This window comes from Phalangium opilio, unplaced genomic scaffold (assembly GCF_054372755.1).
Source record: "Phalangium opilio isolate 3A_F unplaced genomic scaffold, DU_Popi_V2 ptg000009l_1, whole genome shotgun sequence".
Classification (NCBI taxonomy): domain Eukaryota; kingdom Metazoa; phylum Arthropoda; class Arachnida; order Opiliones; family Phalangiidae; genus Phalangium; species Phalangium opilio.
Genome location: NW_028324146.1, coordinates 4844693 through 4864908, shown reverse-complemented (window position 1 = coordinate 4864908; position 20216 = coordinate 4844693). Strand labels below are relative to the sequence as shown.

The 20216-nt window shown below is 35.9% G+C and overlaps 1 protein-coding gene across 1 annotated transcript; it reads right to left on the bottom strand.

The window, feature by feature from the left end:
- Window positions 1–5677: 5677 nt before the first annotated feature.
- Window positions 5678–19390, bottom strand: Cow (Proteoglycan Cow). Its single transcript, XM_089848368.1, has 10 exons — window positions 19012–19390; window positions 18225–18279; window positions 18027–18135; window positions 17687–17949; window positions 17430–17610; window positions 16748–16806; window positions 16573–16683; window positions 16285–16491; window positions 15231–15416; window positions 5678–6132 (listed from the first exon to the last, which is right to left on the bottom strand). Exons 1-10 carry the CDS (start codon window positions 19162–19164, stop codon window positions 6017–6019), a joined length of 1440 nt encoding a protein of 479 aa, XP_089704494.1. The 5' UTR covers window positions 19165–19390; the 3' UTR covers window positions 5678–6016.
- Window positions 19391–20216: the final 826 nt, after the last annotated feature.

The window sequence follows — 20216 nt, the reverse complement described above, 5'->3', positions numbered from 1 at the left end:
ATTTTAAGAGTTGTAGAACACGTTTTATTTAATTCATGCAACACAACCAATCAAGAGTTATTCGCAGATAGACAAACGTTTTGTCTCTCTTATTTTACTCGATTTTAAATTTAGAGAATCGGACTTTTAAGGGATCGAGATAGAGGGGTAAGAGCCATCTATGTCAAATTTCTACAACTAACAGATCAAGCGTTACTAACAGACAGACAATACTGCGTGTTTCTTACTATATTTTTTAAGATCTGTCACATTCTAAATTGTTTTAATAATTTAATACAATTTCGATCATTGCCTGTCATAATTTTTAAAGACGTTTTAACATAGTTTCTTCGTCGAAAGAAAAATGTGTAAAGGTCGAGGTAAAACTGAAAACCAAGCATCGAGGCAATGGGGGCGTTCTATGAGTGCGCGAGATCAAAATAGTTGATTATAGTCTGTCAAACGAAAGAAGAGCCCTGAGAAATTTGTCCAAATTGGTGTCGCCACCATCGACCCCATAGTACTTTATCAACTTGTTTTGTTTTGTCAATAGTCGTCTGTAATATAGTCTGCTATAAACAGATAGGCTTAATCGCAATAGAACCAATAAATTTTGCTATATATATTTAATATGTTTATGTTTCATGATTTTTTACGATCATCGAGTATTAAAGAATAAAAAACAAAATTATAACGACAAGACACCAGTTTTATCTTTTTTGAACTTGCAATATATTTTAAGGACATAAGTTTAAGTACTTGTCCATAAGTAGTTCAGCATCAAAGCGTCTTCAGTCCACGTCTTCATCAGAGTCTTCGCTGTCTTCTTGCATATTAATTTTAAGAGGTTCAATTGTGGTTTCGATGATGGGATCTTTTCCCAATACTCAAGCATTATATTCTCGACGTGAACTTTATGAAATAATAAAGCGTCACAAGTCCAGAACCCTGAAGTACGAAATTGACGAGGTTGCTAAAAGTAGAGGTCACACGGTAGTGAGGATTCCACCGTACCATTGCCAGTTTAACCCGATTGAACTAATATGGGCACAAGTGAAGAACGACGTTGCGAAGCAGAATTCTGGTTTCAAACTCTCGACGGTCAAAGATGCAACATTGAGGGCCATTGAACGTGTGACACCAGAGAATTGGCGCAAGGCAATAGAGCACGTCGAGAATATAATGCATGAGTATTGGGAAAAAGATCCCATCATCGAAACCACAATTGAACCTCTTAAAATTAATATGCAAGAAGACAGCGAAGACTCTGATGAAAACGTGGACTGAAGACGCTTTGATGCTGAACTACTTATGGACAAGTACTTTAAGTTATGTCATTGAAATATATTGTAATGCTAGTTCAACAAAGATAAAACTGGTGTCTTGTCGTTAATTTTGTTTTATATTCTTTAATACTCGATGATCGTAAAAAATCATGAAACATAAACATATTAAATATATATAGAAAAATTTATTGGTTCTATTGCGATTAAGCCTATCTGTTTATAGCAGACTATATTACAGACGACTATTGACAAAACAAAACAAGTTGATAAAGTACTATGGGGTCGATGGTGGCGACACCAATTTGGACAAATTTCTCAGGGCTCTTCTTTCGTTTGACAGACTATAGTCTTAGATGTCATCAAACCTTGAACGAAAAGCGGCGGATGTCTCACGAATTCTCCTCGTGCTAATGAAAAACAATGTGGTCAAATTAAAGTTTTACTATTAAATTATTAAAATTTTATTAAAAATTATTTTTATAATTTTTTTTTTTTTCGTTTTTGAGTTTGTTGAGCTTGAGCGAGGCCAATTCTAAACTATGTGTCCACGCTCATTCTTTTGAAACCGCATTCTGCCACCCATTTAGTGAAAACAAAAACTAGTGCAACCAGAAGTAGGATGAGACTAGAAGTAAAGAGCTCTAGCATTGGTAATAGATCCTGGCACTAGTGAACAAATTTGAGGATTTTATGCCGCTTCCATCGCGCCTACACTAGAGAGAAAAAAATTGCTCGAGTTCCAAAAACATTTCCTATCCCCTTCCCCTCAACCTAAAGCCGCGGAACACGGACGCGGGCGCTTGAATCTAGTTCGGCCGTGTACCACCACGAGCGTCTCACGTTCTGGAGGGAAAACTCAGAAACCGCCACTAGAGGGCCAACCGTTCGTGTGTTATCAAGAATATTCACTTTCGCCAAGTGAAGAATTTGGTTAGCTCAGTACTTCTAGTCTCATCTTACTTCTGGTGCAACTCATTGATAGAAGTTTTGAGGTTTTTAAATCTAAAAGTGGTGAAAGTAACTTGGAAAGTAAACCAGTCGTCTAGTTTTACATTTATGCCTTAAAAATAGCTATAAAATATTAAGTGAATAAACCCGAACCATACATTACTTGTTTGTGTTATTTCACATCGTTTTATATTTATGCATATGCAGTGATTTCAAAAAAAAAAGACAAGATTAAGATAAATCACTTTATTCAACTATATGTGCAACCATAAACATATCATAATTAACTTGAAAAAAAAAATATATATCGTTTTACAGAATACAAAATTTAAAAAAAAAATCAATATTCTTTACACCTTGAAAATAAATTCTCTACAAACTAAAGATAATTTACATATTTTTCAAAAATAAAAATAAACATTATTAAAAAAAAACCAATATACATCTACATTTAAGACTAATTAACAAACAATCCAACGAACTACCCAGTTACTCCTAATTATTTTTAAACAGTCACCAAATGGTTTTGTATTTATTTGATATGGTTTTTTGTTTCCTTAATTAATTTTTTTTTTTTTTCATTTTAGTTATTACGAAATATCAGCCCATCTTCTTCATCCACTATATATATAAGTATATAAGAACTACGGTTTCATCGAAAGGTTTTTAGCCGCGGACATAGAAAAATGCCCACACTAAAAAATTCGGAAAATTGCAATGTTATATTTTTGGAAATTTTGTTTTTCTGTTATTATTTATTTTTTTTTGGGCCTAAACAATTTGTGGGCCGACCATATGGATTTTTATTTTGTCTTTTAATTAGTGGAAAAACACACGACTCAACATTATCAGTGAGAAAATGTACAAATCTGAAAAAATCACAACAACATAAATAAAAAGAGATGGCACATTTATGACGTAATTAATATATTTTAGTTTTTTTTTCTTTTCTTTTCTTTTTTAATTTTTTCAAATTTTCTTTTTGGAAAAATTATTAATTAATCTATATTTAAAACCCAATAATATGTGGTTATAGTTAAAAGGGTATGAAATTAAAAATAGTTAAATTTACGCAAGGCTTAACGAAACAAAATTAAAATTCAAAGAATATTTTGAATGTCTTTTTATAAAATAATTATGTTTGATACGAATGTATCACATAATTATGGACAAATTATGTGGAAAATTTTAATTTTTCATTGAATAAGGGCATTAACTACAACTGCAATAGCAAGACTGCCAAATTAATTAACAATCTGGGGCAGTTCTATAGCCTTATGGAATTATACTATTACGGATTGCCAATCCACCTTATTCCCTTTCCCCGGAAGTTAGGCTTAGCTCGGGATTCATGGGGGTGAGTAACGGGAAGAGATTAGTCTGTCGTCTGCTACAAAAGCCAATAATATGTACTGTAGCGGACGACAGACCAATTTCTTCCCTTTACTCACCCCCATGAATCCCCAGCTAAGCCTAACTTCCGGCGAAAGGGAATAAGGTGGATTACCAACGAGATATAGAAGGCCCATGCGGGCGCCAATTTATTTTATTTTTTTCAGGACCTTTTAAATCGCCACGATTCTCCGCAAGAGGCGCGTTTAAGTCTAAAACAATTAGGCCTAGTAAACCTCACGTCTGATGTCTGCTCTAAGTTTCGAGCCTCAAGCGAGGGAGCGCACGGCGCGATTTCATGTGAATTAAGCCTAATTAGTAAGTGTATTAAAGAGACTAAGAAGCGCCATCTATCAACCACACAAGTGAAATATATATGGGTGAGGGACCCCCCTTCGAAATGAGCGTGCATGGGCCTTGTATATCTCGTTAGTAGTGATTTAGTGCACTAATTAAAAATAAAAGGCATTAGATAATTAGGAAATGTCGATGGTGATTGCGTTTTCCATTGATTGGAAGAAAAATGGCTACCAATAATTGGTTTGGAAATTTAAATAGGCTTATGATAATGTGGGGATAAAGCACTAATGTTAAATTTATTTCCGTTGACTAATGTATGTATCCAATTTAAGATTAACTTAATTGGATAAGTTTTAGACGTATTCGAAGGTAGTGGAATGCCCCAAATGAAAAACCAGAGAATTTTCATTAAAAACTAACTAAATATGTTAATTCAATTGCATAAAAGAAAATTAAGACTGCGCTAATTAGAAGCGTGGAATGTTACATAAGAATACTTTCTATCAGCTAATGGACACCCAAAACTTGGGAATTGGGATTACCATTGGAGAGGAGAGCCAATAGAAAATACTCTTAATTAAATCCTTCTGAAAAAAATACCAAAATTAATAAATTATATAATAATAATTATAATTAATGTTTCAATAATATTATTTTTTATTATAAAATAAAAAGACATTCAAAATAAAATAAATCATTTGAATCAACCAACCATGTTTGGACCACACAAAATCAAAAGGTTAATTAAATTAATATATTAAAAACTTAATTAATTTATTCTTGGAGAGAAGAATAAATTAATTCTACCATAACATTAATTAAAAAAATAATATAATATAATTATTTAAAATAAACAAAAACCAAAAATAATGCAAAAAAAAAAAAAACAAAAAAACAATAAAACAGAACACATATCTAAGTAATACAATAATAATTAATAATATAAAACTATATACACCAAACAGAATGGAAGACCTGTGGATTTTGCTGTTCACTCAACATGATTAATTGCAATATATAAATAACGCAATTAAAATTAAAAAAAATAATAATAATAGTAATAAAAAGACAAAATAATTATAATAATTAAAATTAATTAAACATTTTAGGATGCCACTTCTATATATTAAAATTAAAACAAGGTTTACGACTGACAGATGACACGAAACAATACTGAAAGCTTTTTAAAAAAAAAAAATGTTGTCAGATTAAACAAGGTTATAATAAACTAAGACAATTAAAGGGAGGGTGAAGTGGAAAATCAAGTGAGTTTTTTTAATCGATTCTTCTACTAATTATAAGACCATTCTGCATTGAGTGAAACATTCAGGAAATACAGATTCCGAATGATTTTAAAATTCAAATTAGGTTCAGATTTTAAGGATAATTTTAAAGAAGGTCCTCCGACCAATCGCGTAACGCCCTGCCTTTTTATTAACAAAATTCCCGTGGCACGCATGCTCCATGTCTCGCGCCACGATTGTCACATCGCGCGCAAATTTTATCAAATCTCGTGATAAATTTCATTCGACACAGAGTAAGCGTGCCATGAGAATTTTATTAATAAAAAGGCAGGACGTTACGCGATTGGTCGGAGGGGGCTTATTTAAAATTATCCATAAAATCTGAACCTAATTTGAATTTTAAAATCATTCGGAGTTGGTATTTCCTGAATGTTTCACTATGCAGACTGGTCTTATAATTAGTAGAAGAATCGATAAAAAAATCACTTGATTTTCTACTTCACCCTCCCTTTAAAGAAGTAGCAAACTAAAATATTTCGACCGAAAAATAATTAAAATTAAAATTATTTACAACTACAACTTAGTCTTGGATAAAAACCCTTTAAAACACACTATTATTAGTTTTTGTTTAAATATTATATAATTATTCTCTTCTACGACAAACTTGACGATAATAATTATTTTTTGTATATTTTCTTGTATGTTTTGTTTTCAAAGTTTCGTAATCGTTTCGTAACTAGTACAGAAGATAAAATACCTCTATTCCTAGCTCTACTTTACAATGGCACACTAACGATAGAGATTCCTCGAAGAGCGAAAAAAGGGGGGGCAGGAGGCAACTTTTTATTTTTCTTTTAGTAAAATGGCTTAAAAATCTAGAGGCTTATCCGCGGAGCCTTCTTGGTCTTCGTAAGAATCTTCCTCAGAATCATCTTCGTCATCTTCACTCTGTGATTTGTGATGTCCACGCTTCAACAGGGAAGCTGATAGCCAATAAGAACTCCCTTAGGTTAAATTTTGCTAACAACCAACCATATTTCTTAAATTTATAACTATCTGTTACCCGCGGCGTCGCGTACATGTAATAAGAACTTCCATCAAAATGTTATAAAGAATGGGTAGATTTTACTGATAAGACTCGGCTTTGCCCGTCAGCCCGTCATGACATTTTTTTTTTTTACTTTAAAGAAGGGTTTTTAAATTTCTGGCCGCCATTTAAAAAGATGGCAACAAATCGAACCCAAAAGACCATTCAGCCTGTCTATAGGTTAACGGAAACCAGTGTACTAAATATTTGTGAAATTATTTGAAACTTTGTTGCATAGAGAAGATATTTTACATTTCTGGGCGCCATTTTTTAAGATGGCGGCGGATTGGAAAAATCTTTCTTAGTACGCGCCTACTACTTATGAGTAACGTTCCTGCAAATTTTGAGCCTTCTAGGGCAAGCGGTTTGGGCTGGGCGTTGATTATCAGTCAGTCTGTCAGTCAGTCAGGACTTGGATTTAGGGCTCGGGGATCGGTTAACTATTATTCAAACATATTGACATACCAAATTTTGTAAAACGAAGATTATATAAAAGTATTCCGTCTCGATTTTTTTAGAAAAACGTAGATTGATGCAATTATTAATCGTAAGTACTTTTTCCGAAAAACTAAAATTTTCAACATAATCAGAAGAATTTTACTGAAAAAAGTTTTTTTGCGATACGTTTCATACGATTTCCAATAAAAAAATATGATCCATACGTTTCTTGATACAAACGTGGTTTTGGTTTCAATTTCAATTAGTATTTGGATTTTGGACGAGTAACCGCCACTATTATTTTCTACGATAAGCTTTGATCTTTTTTAAATTGTTTTAGCTCCATGTTAACAAAAAAGAAACGCAAAGTTCAAATCATTGACAAATAATTGTATTAAAAAACCTGATAATAGTATGAACTATCAATAAAAACATTGTGATTGTATATTATCAGAAGTATAAAATATTTCTCTTCGAGAGAAGTGTAACACAAAGCGTGGTAACATGAGAAAATTAAAAGCAACGAAGATTGGGTTTAAAGTCGATAGAATGGACACATATCATAGCAAGAATTTATTTACTATAAGAATGCCTAAGTCAATAGATTTTACGCTTCTACTCTTACGCCGGTGTTAGCGGACAAGTAAGTCCCACCCCTTTCTTGTCCGTCATTGCTCTGCGCTTTCCCATTGGATCCCGTGGGTATAGGTCATACAGACGCGATTGACGTATTCCGAATAGAGAAAAAAAACCTCGAAGAAAGCAAACAGAAAATGGAGGCTGCCAGCGGTGCTGAAACGGTTAGGGAATGGTTTTTAATTGCCATTAACAAGTTAGTTAAAGGTTTTGAACCTAACTTAGTAGATTTTGAATACGTGTCTCCAGGAATGTATGGAGGGGTTGGAATGGCTAAGGTCAAATCCTAATCGGCGTGAAATGATCTTGGAAACAACTGGCGTGGCTTAATTTACGCTAGTGACGTCATAGCCTGACGTAAAAATCGTATTTACCACTTAAATTATTTTCATTCATTCATTGGCTGCCAAAAAAACTTGTTTGCCATAATTCTAATCCCTCTACCCTAGGTCCTCTGCCTAGGCTGAGAGAATCGAATATGAACGCGAACATTTAACTTTAAAAAAGTCTAAAAGGTCATTTCTGCCATGCCTTTTTTAACGGAGTCATGACATTTTTCGCCTTCGGTAGAAAGCTAAACAGACGTAGGGGGAGGAGCTACACTTCTAAAAAAAAGGACTCGCCTTATGTTTCCACCATCAAGGGTACAACGAGAGCCCCCTTAGCCATTCCAGCCCCTCCATACATTCCTGGTGTCTCTACGTGAAAATCGTTCGTTCTATAATTGTTTCTAAATCGAATCAAGTGTACTATACTTATGATTTCGTCAGTTCCAAAAACCAAACCAAGGCTTAACGGAAAGGTAAAAGAGATAGATCATAGATGGTGTAAAACATAGAGTAAGATAAAATATTAAGTCCCGCCTCCGTTTCCAGCCTCCCCCCACCCACGAGGGGGGACTGTCGACTATCACGCGCGCACCGTACGCTTTTTTAGGCCTTCTTATAGTAAATTCCTTCTTGATCATAGTTTATGTAAAGCGAGAAATTAAGACTTTACTCCTCTGTATTGTGAAACTCTTTCCGTAGTTAATATAGGGTGACCTTTGACATCTTTAGTTAATAACAAGACGGCCCAAGGGCTCGTAATAGTAGCCATATCGTACGAGTGAATACCCCCTCTATACCCTACCCTAATGAGTGTATAGCGCTATCTTTTTCAATGCTTAAATGATTTACCGTGCATAAAATCAGAGTTAATAGTCCCTCGATTCCCTACTCTAAACAGTGATAAAATTATAACCGTATAAATTTACTTATGCTGTAATTCTAATATTCCGGCGAATCGAAGAACAGAACATAGACTTATGCCGATGCACACTGATCGCATTTTATAAATTTCTAACAAGAACTTATGCCCAGAAACTTTTGAAAGAGAAAGTTTAGTTATAGTGATTACGCATTTTAGTGATTATCCCCTCGAATTACCTTTAGCAATGCTAAAATGATCAAACGCATAACGCTCATTTAACACTATGTTAGCTCTATCTAAACCCACACTTGAATTAACCGCCAAAACGTTCCAGTCAAACATAACATAGATGACGATAGCTACCGAACGAGAACGAAACACATGAGGAGCGCGGTAAGAAACGGGGAAAATCGTTATCTATTTAATTAGCACATAAATAAAAAGAAAATAAATATAAAAACCCCAAACATACAAATTCATAAGTATCTGACCCCACAGATAAAAATTCAAAAGTATCCGACCCCACAGATAAGGAGGCACCCCCACCCCTCATTACCCCAATATTTTAGAGATAAAAATAAATGATAAAAAACTCGAGATTCATATCAAGTCTCTATGGTTCAGTGGTAGAATGTCTGTCTACTACGCCAGCGACCCAGGTTCGAGTCCCGGGTCTGACCTGAAAAAAGTTTAATTAAAATTAAATCTCTAACCGAGCCCAGTAACCCCTATGGGTGGGTTGTGGTAATATAAAGTTCCTTTTAAGCTAAAATCTGACGACAACGAAGCGACAACCCCGGCCACTACTACTACTACTTCGGACGACGGCTCGGGTCAAACTAATAGCCTATCGTATACTACGATATGGCTAAAAACGGAATAGAGAAGACTTTTTGAAGTACATGATCAAAAGATGACTCTCTGAAATATAGTAGCCGGTAGGGACGAGTGGGCTTTGTACCTCACGTGTCTGTCTGTGTTTTGTTTTAACTTCTGCAATTGCTTTTCAATAATGAGAAATGATTGCATGTCTAGGTAATCCTCAAATATTATTTCACTTCCCCTGTTTACCTTAACCCTTTTATATTCCACAAAGCAAAAGTAGATTTCAAGCCCGGAAATCAAGGACGTTAAGTTCATACACACTTAATGCAGTTTGCCCATTAAAACCTGTGTAATTTTGCTACTAGTTTAAGGTGGTATCGCGACATGCCTAAGGCGAAAATATATATATACAGGGTGTTTCTGGAAAGTCTGGCACAAATTTACAGGCATGTTCCTTGGGTCAAAAGGAGTCCGAAAGGTCCTATGACGTTTTGGGGTAAAGCGCTCCGTTGCGAAGTTATGGGCTCTCAAAAGTAGGCCGAAAAACAAGGAGATTTTGCAGAACTATAGCACTAGTATTGTGGTTTTGACCCAATTGTTTTCGATCATTGAGCATAAGGCAATGATCGAAATAAGTTCAAACCTATTGGAAGACCGTGAACGTGTTAAACGGCCAAAAGCGTTAATCCCATTGTTTTTATTAATGATTGTAATTAAAGGTAAGGAAAGTAGCTCAGATATCGGTTACTTGTTTGTTCAGATGTACTGGTAACTGACCAGTCTTTTATTCTTTATTTCAATTAGACACATTACTTTTACAATAATTCGAAAGACCCCCTTAAATTTTACAATAATTCGAATGAACCCCTTAAATTTTACAATAATTCGAATGAACCCTTACAAAAATCTTCTTAAGAACTCTTAAGAAAATTCCTTGGGAAATTGCTTTGGAAATCCTTAAGGCGTTCTTTAGGAAATTGGGGAATATTGGCCTCTTTTTCTTTGGAAATTACTTTGGAAATATCTTTGGAATTTTCCTGGGAAATATCTTTGGAATTTTCTTGGGAAATATCTTTGGAATTTTCTTGGGAAATATCTTTGGAATTTTCTTGGGAAATATCTTTGGAATAATGTTCTTGGGAAATATCTTTGGAATAATGTTCTTGGGAAATATCTTTGGAATAATGTTCTTGGGAAATATCTTTGGAATAATGTTCTTGGGTAATATCTTTGGAATGTTCTTGGGAAATGTCTACGGAAGTTTCTTGGGAAATATCTTTGGAATTTTCGTGGGAAATATAAAGATAAGTGGGTAAATTAATTTAGCCACTTGAAACGAGGATAGTTCTTACATGCAGAACCATATCCCAATACAGGAAGTGTAGTTCTTATATGCTGAACTATACCTCGCATGCAGAGTGAAATTGCTTTAAAAGTCAGACATTTAAACGACTTAAAAACATCCGTAAACGGCAGAAAGTTTTAAACCTTGTGCAATTGTATGGGGTACTAAGTGGGTTTTGGAGGCTTTAACGGCCAAGCAGTAGATACAGACGTCGTTGTTAAATTTAATAATGTATATTCACTGAGAGTTTTTCGAGTATCAGAAACGCGTTTAACCTAATTTCATCTACAATGTTTTTTTAAAAAAATATTTATTTTGGACTCTAATTACGCTCGAAATAAAGATAAAACATGCCATAAGAGAATTAAGCAAAAATTCCGACTGACAGCTTAGATTCCCTGTAAATCTAAACATAACTATTTTAATTACTCTTATTTTACTTTTAACCTATTTTATCCTTTACATAAACACCTCACGGATTATTGAAGGCAAAAAAAAATAATAAAAAAATAGGTAAATATAACATTCCATTTCAGCGCTTGCCTAGCCTTAGCTACGGGACAAGCCTTCGTGAAACGTTTTTAATTTTTTTAACCATCAAGTTAATGTCTATCTAGGAAAACTATTTGGGTAAAAATATTTTGAGATAATTATATGTAAAGCATAATTGCAATATATCTGGCCCTTTGAAATTCATCTCTAAAATTCTTAACTAATTTCGTTGGAAAATAAACCTTCTTTGGAAATTAATCTCTTGAATTCCAAACGAATTTCGTTGGAAGTTAAACCCTAGATCTTCTTTGGAAAACCAACCCAAGAGCTTCATTGGACATTTATCTCAATAATTCCTAACGAATTTCTTTAGAAATTAATCCCAAGACATTCTTTGGAAATTTATCTCTAGAATACCTAAAGAATTTCTTTAGAAAATAATCCCAAGACATTCTTTGGAAATTTATCTCTAGAATACCTAAAGAATTTCTTTAGAAAATAATCCCAAGACATTCTTTGGAAATTTATCTCTAGAATACCTAAAGAATTTCTTTAGAAAATAATCCCAAGACATTCTTTGGAAATTTATCTCAAGAATTCTTTAGGAAATTCCAAGGAAGTCTTTGGAAATAGTTCCTTTAGAAAATGATCCCAAGGACTCCGTAGGGTTCCAAAGAAATTCCTTTAGAACTCTTAAGAAGATTTTTGTAAGGGAACCTCTTAAATTTTACAATAAATCGAATCGATTCCATTAATTTTACAATAATTTGAATCGAACCCATTACATTTACAATAATTCGAATCGAACCCCATTACTTTTACAATAATTCGAATGAACCCCTTCAATTTTACAATAATTCGAATCGAACCCCATTACTTTTACAATAATTCGAATGAACCCCTTAAATTTTACAATAATTTGAATCGAACCACATTACTTTTACAATAATTCGAATGAAACCCAATTACATTGTTCTACAAAAGCTGTTCAAAATGGGCACCATCAGCGTTTAAGCAAACTTGCGCGCGTCGTTTGAAAGATTCACGAACACGTTCGAAGATTCCTGGCGTGTTACGGATGCTATCACATCCAACAATTATCCTTTGTCGTAAGTCTTCGACATCGCGAACTTCACTTCGGTATACCAAGTCCTTGAGATGGCCCCAAAGAAAAAAATTGCATGGGTTGAGATCGGGAGATCTTGCTGGCCACGCAACAGTTCCGCCTCGACCTATCCACCTCCGGTGAAACGCGAAATCAAGATATGCTCTAACTTGAAGACTAAAATGGGGCGGTGCGCCATCTTGCATGAACCACATTATTTGTTGCATAAATTGGCCTCGTTGGAAACTAGCAAAGTACGCGGAAAGTCTAAGTCATTTACCCGTGCCACAAACCACTGGCAGACATCGACCCGTCTCGGATAATCAGCTTCATTTAAAGCTTGTACCTTTTGCAAATGGTATGGGTGGAACTGATGTCCTCGAAGGATTTTCCAGACGAGTACATGGTTAACGCACAATTGCCGCCCGACGTTCCTGGTACTGGTTGTTGGATCATCTTCGAAAATTGTCAAAACGGTGTTCTCTACATCCTCGGGAACAATCCCCGCACGAGGTTCAGGTCCCGACGGTTGAAGTTTCCCGGTTTCTCTCAAGCGTCTGTCGACTGCCGTAAATGTTTGTCGATTGGGAACTTGTCGTTGAGGAAAGTGCTCCTGGTACAAGCGCCGAGCTTCCACAGCATTTCCCCGAGCCAGTCCATACATAAGATGGATATCTGAGTACTTTTCATTCGTGAAGTAGACCATGATTAGTTCCAGATAAGCTTCCAAATGTGCACGCACGCCATGAAGCAAGTTAAGGTACACACATTTAAGCCGTCTGTAAAAAACCTACAACTTCTGACGTTGAAAACTACCCTAATGTTTAGACCAACACAGCATAATTTGTTTTTAACGGAGGTGGATACGTCGAGGCGGAACTGTTGCGTGGCCAGCAGGATCTCCCGATCTCAACCCATGCGATTTTTTTCTTTGGGGCCATCTCAAGGACTTGGTATACCGAAGTGAAGTTCGCGATGTCGAAGACTTACGACAAAGGATAATTGATGGATGTGATAGCATCCGTAACACGCCAGGAATCTTCGAACGTGTTCGTGAATCTTTCAAACGACGCGCGCAAGTTTGCTTAAACGTTGATGGTGCCCATTTTGAACAATTTTTGTAGAACAATGTAATTGGGTTTCATTCGAATTATTGTAAAAGTAATGGGGTTCGATTCGAATTATTGTAAATGTAATGGGTTCGATTCAAATTATTGTAAATGTAATGGGTTCGATTCAAATTATTGTAAATGTAATGGGTTCGATTCAAATTATTGTAAAATTAATGGAATCGATTCGATTTATTGTAAAATTTAAGGGGTTCATTTGAATTATTGTAAAAGTAATGTGTCTAATTGAAATAAAGAATAAAAGACTGGTCAGTTACTAGTACATCTGAACAAACAAGTAAACGATATCTGAGCTACTTTCCTTACCTTTAATTTCAATCATAAAAAAACAAAGGGGTTAACGTTTTTGGCCGTTTAACACGTTCACGGTCATCCATTAGGTTTAAACTTATTTCGATCATTGCCTTATGTTCAATAATCGAAAACAATTGGGTCAAAACCACAATACTAGTGCTATAATTCTGCAAGATCTCCTTGTTTTTCGGCCTACTTTTGAGAGCCCATAACGTCGCAACGGAGCGCTTTACCCCAAAATGTCATAGGACCTTTCGGACTCCTTTTGACCCAAGGAACATGCCTGTTAATTTGTGCCAGACTTTCCAGAAACACCCTGTATATACTCTTAGGTGTTTGGACTCTTATGAGGAAAATATTATGCTATACAGTATAGTCCACTAACGTAATAACTATGGCTTTTTGGAATTGTGTTTTATCGAAAGGATTGTAATAATAACTGAGTTAGGCGATCTGATCATAAATAACCGGTACGGAGTAAGACGTATACATGTTAAATTCTACCAAAAAATTATAGTGGCAATATTACAGATGAATTTATAGTAAAAACAATTATTTCGATATTTTTTACAAAGCTTAAGTTCCAAATATTTCGCTAAAAGTTAGACTTCAAAGCAAGTGAATTTTACAATAGAAGACAGTTTTAATTTAACCCAACAAAGAGTGCGACCCTTTTTTCTGAATAATTGTTTTTCCGAAAATTTTGCCGATTGAATACATTTGTCGAATAAAATCTTACTAAGATTATTCAATCTAAAAAAATATCATCTAAAAATGTTGTTTTGTTTAAATGAATAAACTTCTGAATAGTTTTCAATTATTTGTAGTTAACCGTATTTTTCGAAAAAAACGATCAAAAAACCCCGAGCCCTACTTGGATTTATATAGTTATAACTATATAAGTCAAAGTCCGGACAGACGGACTGACTGATAATCAATGCCCACCCCAAACCGCTTAACCTAGAAGTTTGAAATTTTGCAGGGATGTTACTCTTAAGTAGTAGCAACGTGCAAAAGAAAGATATTTCCAATTGGCCGCCAACTTGAAAAATGGCGGCCAGAAATGTAAAAAAAAAACCTTCTTTGTGGAATAATGTCCGCGCGTTTCAACCAATTGCACTAATATTTATTAGTTCCCTATGTCCTAGAGACGGGCCTTATGGCTTTTGGGCTTCGATTTTCAATCCAAGCTTGCAAGGTGCCCAAACTTCTAGATACCAAATTTACCTTTCTAATTAATTAGAACTTAAGTACACGGACAGAGCTAATAGTAGCCTCTACAAAGCTTAAGTTTTGTAGCAGTATAGCAATCTCAAATTGGAGTTCAAAAAAATTTGCAATTTACGCTCACAGATGGCGCTCATAACCCCCTACCCCAACATCTTCAGCATGAGACGTAGTTTACTGAAGGCCCATTGACTTAGATTCCCAAAAAACAGAACTCGTAATCGCCTACCCTCAACATCTTCAGCGTGTGACGTAGTTTACCGAAGGCCCATTGGCTTAGATTCCCAAAAAATAGAACTTTGTCTACTTACCACAATCTGGATATCCTCTTCGTCGAGTATTAGTAAATTCTACTCCATGTTTATCGACACACCAGCACATTCCTATGCTGTTGTGACACTGTCGTGCCTGATAATATCCATCTTCGTCACACTGAGGAACATAAGCTCCAGCCATTCCTTCTGGTGACCTTTCTTGGGCTGCTATGCAGGGTCGCTCTAATTGTGAACAAAAGACAATTCAACAGGGTTCATACAACATTTGGAAAACAAATTTCCCTGAGATTTCCAGGTTTTTTAATTCCCATATACTTCCCTGAGTTTTCCAGGTTTTTCCCCTATATGGAGACTATCCTATGGAGCAAATGTTAACGAAGGAGTGGGGGGGCAAATAGGACTATATCATACTCAAAGGACATCCCCGTATCTCTAATATAACCAGAGTTATGAGCCTCCAAAGTTGGGTGTAATGTTAATCCTATGGAGGGAATGTTCACAAACATTTTGCTTAATTACTTGGCCCCTGTTTGTCGTAGCCCTACGTTTTTAGTATGGTTGGATGGGGGGCAAATTGGACTATAACATACTCAAAGGACATCCCCGTATCTCTAGTAGAACCAGAGTTATGAGCCTCCAAAGTTTAGTGTAATGTTAATCCTATGGAGGGAATGTTCACGAACATTTTCCTCAATTACTCGGCCCCTGTTTGTCGTAGCCCTACGTTTTTAGTATGGTTGGATGGGGGGCAAATAGGACTATAACATACTCAAAGGACATCCCCGTATCTCTAATATAACCAGAGTTATGAGCCTCCAAAGTATAGTGTAATGTTAATCCTATGGAGGGAATGTTCACGAACATTTTAAAAATGCTTAATTACTCGGCCCCTGTTTGACGCAAATTTCCCTGATTTCCCTGAATTTCACTAAAAATTCGAAATTTCCCTGAGGTTTTTGTTAACTATTTATTTCCCTGAATTTTTCCAGGTTTTCCCTGTTTTCCAGGTCCAGGTTTGTATGAACCCTGTTCAAATACCTGAAGAGGGTCCCCCCCCAGCCAAGTGAAACTGACTGCCGGTGATACTTACTAGACTTCTCGAAACAAGCGCACCATTCTCTAATACTGAGGAAGAGATCCCGACTAGAATCACAGTCTGACAAATAAGGTTGTAGACAGTGCTCCCTGTCATCGTGCTCCAAATCATACAGCTCACGAAGAGAGAGTTTAGTATCTCCGTTGCTATCCAAATGTTGGAACATCCATTTCACTTCGGGTTTACAGACGGGGGCTTTGACTGCAAAATTTAATCAGTTATTAAAACTAATTGTGATTAATTTTTTAAACTAAGACGATGAGAAAAAAGAAATCTTCGTACTGGCACTTGGATTTCGTCTACGGGAATGTGGCTTCTGATGGTCACTCATAACAACCGAAAACCAATCGAGTAATCTGTCTCCCATCATTTTTAAGTCTTCTTTTGTGCAAGCTAAGACATTAATTTTTAAGAGACGCGCTTATACTATAATTATAATATAATTATAGTTAAATACTTTTCTTATGTTGATTTTTAGTTCCGCTAGTTGTTTTATCGTTGTTTGTAGTTTTATTTCTGAAGAATAATAACAATGAATATCATCGCTATATTCTTAAAACTCATTATTATTATTATCAGCAGTGGTGGGAGTGAACTCGTTAAGTTCGAGTATCGAGCCGGGTACTCGTTAAGTTCGAGTATCGAACCGGGTACTCGTTAATTTCGAGTATCGAACCGGGTACTCGTTAAGTTCGAGTATCGAGCCGGGTACTCGTTAAGTTCCGAGTATCAACCCGGGTACTCGTTAAGTTCCGAGTATCGACTCGGGTACTCGTTAAGTTCCGAGTATCGACTCGGGTACTCGTTAAGTTCCGAGTATCGACTCGGGTACTCGTTAAGTTCCGAGTATCGACTCGGGTACTCGTTAAGTTCCGAGTATCGAACCGGGTACTCGTTAAGTTCCGAGTATCGAACCGGGTACTCGTTAAGTTCGAGTATCGCCCCGAGTACTCGTTAAGTTCCGAGTATCGAACCGGGTACTCGTTAAGTTCGAGTATCGAACTGGGTACTCGTTAAGTTCGAGTATCGAACCGGGTACTCGTTAAGTTCCAGTATCGCGCCGGGTACTCGTTAAGTTCGAGTATCGAACTGAGTTGTATTAAATCCTAATACGAAAATCAATTTACTAATATTCTTACTTGAAATTAACTTTGTAGGATTTCGAATTACTCTTGTCTACCGAAGATGAGGTTGTAATTGAGGATTCCGTTGTTTTCTCCCATTTCATTTTGTTCAAAGTGTTCTGAAATTTGCTCATGTAGCTGTTCCATCTTTCCTTCATTTTTTCTTCCTTTTGATAATCCGCATCTGATTTTTGATCTACCATAAAAATAGGTCAAATTATATCATCTTCCGATCTTCCCTACATAACTATTTTAACTATTACTATAGTTACCTTTACAAGGACAGAATCCTTTGCACAGAATGACGTAACTGGTCTTATGTACGCAATTATGATAATTCATGCGACATTCCGATGAGTAAGTCTGGTTATCGGAGGCGCAAACAAAATCGGGTTTTATAACTGGGCAAGGTTGACAACTAGAGCTTGAACTATCTGGCCAATTGCGGGGATCATCGTCTTCCTCGGATTCTCGCGAGGTTTTCGGTGTTTGGTTGGTGGAGAGCTTAGAATTTGTCTGTTGAACAGTCTTGTATCTTGATAAATAATAATCAAAATTATCTTCTTGGCTAAAGAAATGTGATTTAGCGTCTGTTTGATAGGATAATCTTACCCAGTTCCAGCCAGTCGGAGTTTTTTCTTACTAACGCAAACGGCCAGATTTTCCGATTTTACAACGCATGTTTGATGAGGTTGACAGTGTACATTCTTGCAGAATGCATCTGCAAGAAGCGCAAACGCAAACGCAAACTCTTGAATATCTTCAGTTGAAGATCGACTTTAACGGGGTAAATTTCACAATTATACTCACTCTTGTTCCACTTATCGATGTTTTTGTCCAATTTATCGTCTATGTGGTTATCATTCTGTTAAGGAAAAGTCTCGTGAAAAATGCCGTTTTATAACGCTTAATACTGATAACCCGTTCAAAAAACGCTATTTTCCATATGGATACTATCAGAAGGGGATAATAGAAGAAGGATGACACTCTGTATCCTCTTAATGCTTTAGTTACGTAACGTCATTCTTCCCAGGCGAGGTACCCTTTTAGTTTGCTTTCCCGCTCATCAAACTACAAATGGGCATCGCACCGTGCTAGGGTGAATTCTATAGTTGTTTGGCACTAAATCCCCAGCAATCATCCCACAAACCTTGATTGTCTTGACGTGGGACAAAAATGCACAAGCGCATGCGTCTTGCCAAATATTTAAACGCTAATAGAGTAATGATGAAGGAACTATTTATTGTGTATGTGATTCGGTTTAGTAACCTTGCTCTAAGTGTTCCGATGTTGGGAAGAGTGACGTTACACTCACCCAGCTTTGTGGTGGTACACTTCTCTCGAAGAGAAGTATTATATACTTCTGATACTATGTTAAGATTTAAGTGATATCATTTAATAAAGTGCAAAGGTTTTCCTTCAAATCTAGAGCGAATATTTATGATATCTATATAAAACTATACTGATGTCAGTCAGAAGCGTGGGATTTAAGTTTGTATATACTAAGGCGGGTCTTTTATTATAGTGAGAAATTTATTATCATCTGGGTACGACGCGATAAAAGAAAAGAATAAAATGTTAATAGGCGTAGAAAAACCTTTTCTTGGGAGATATCCTCAAATTCGAAATCAATATCTTCGTCCTGGTCCGGCTTCCATCCGTACGCAAGGCCGGGACCCAGAAATAGGCCCACCACAAGTGTTAAGGAAATTAGGCTAAAACAGATAGACAAGTCTTCCCTAAACCGCATCGTCAAGTTACTTTAATTTGCGAAATCTGATCTTCCCAAACAACTCCACTGATTATTTAAGTAGTTAATGTGACCGATTACTGGTGAAAATGTATCAAACTCAACGTTTACATTGAAGAAACAACTATCAAACTCATTTTTCACAAGAAATAAACGGGCCTCGCAGGCAGCTACAGCGACTTCAAGTTCCACGAGCCGAGAGGACAAACGCAAACGGCACGGTGCACAGATGCTTTTGCGTTCCTAAATTTTACCCCACGATTCTTTCCCCTCCCGTTACAAAAGGGAAAAGATGTTCCCCCAGGGAGTATAAACAGAACAAGAAAGGTAATGCTAGGAGTAGAAACTCCAGCGTAACACATAATTTAACTTCCGGGAACAAAAACTGGAAATAACATTGAAAGAAATGGCAATTGGCTTTCCGTGTTACGGAAATGGCGACATGGCTTCAATCTTATCCATTTGTGTATCTTTGAATATAGCTATTACAAATATAAATAAACTATTAAATCAGAAAATAATAGATTCCCATATCATCTCTATAATTTCATGATAATATTTATTGATAAATCCTTAGAAAACATGTAGTTGAAACTTGCTGATAAAATAGGATGATTCAAAACTTATACTATCATCATCTGCGGTCTTTGGTCTTTGAATGGGGGTATTCCCCCCCTTCGGCCCGGTTATTTCTGTAAAAACCAATGTAGGCTGCTAAGGTGAAAGAAAATAACCGAAAAGCCTTATATGTTAATTAAATAATCAAGTGGAATGCTTATGTGGCCGGCGGACCCCAACTTGGGCCCATAGTTCAAAAATAGTCCTTCTAATGAAGTTTTCAAATCACGTGGATCATGGTGGATGTCCAAAAATATTCCTGCAGACTTTAGAAATGTGTGGTTATTGTACTATAGATTATTTAAGAAGAAAAACGTTAACTGTATCACCTAAAACGAGTGGCCATGACAGTTACCGTTTTATGGTAAATATTAAATAGGCAAGAGCGAGGCACACAATACCTTTTGAGATTAGAAATTGCCTTCTAGGCTTGT

Coding starts and splice junctions, on each gene's coding strand:
- Cow (XM_089848368.1), bottom strand. CDS start 19,164: ATGCGGTTTAGGGAAGACTTGTCTATCTGTTTTAGCCTAATTTCCTTA. Junction 17,611..17,686: donor AGGATTCTGTCCTTGTAAAG/GTAACTATAGTA, acceptor TTTTTATGGTAG/ATCAAAAATCAGATGCGGAT. Junction 15,417..16,284: donor CGCTTGTTTCGAGAAGTCTA/GTAAGTATCACC, acceptor GTTCACAATTAG/AGCGACCCTGCATAGCAGCC.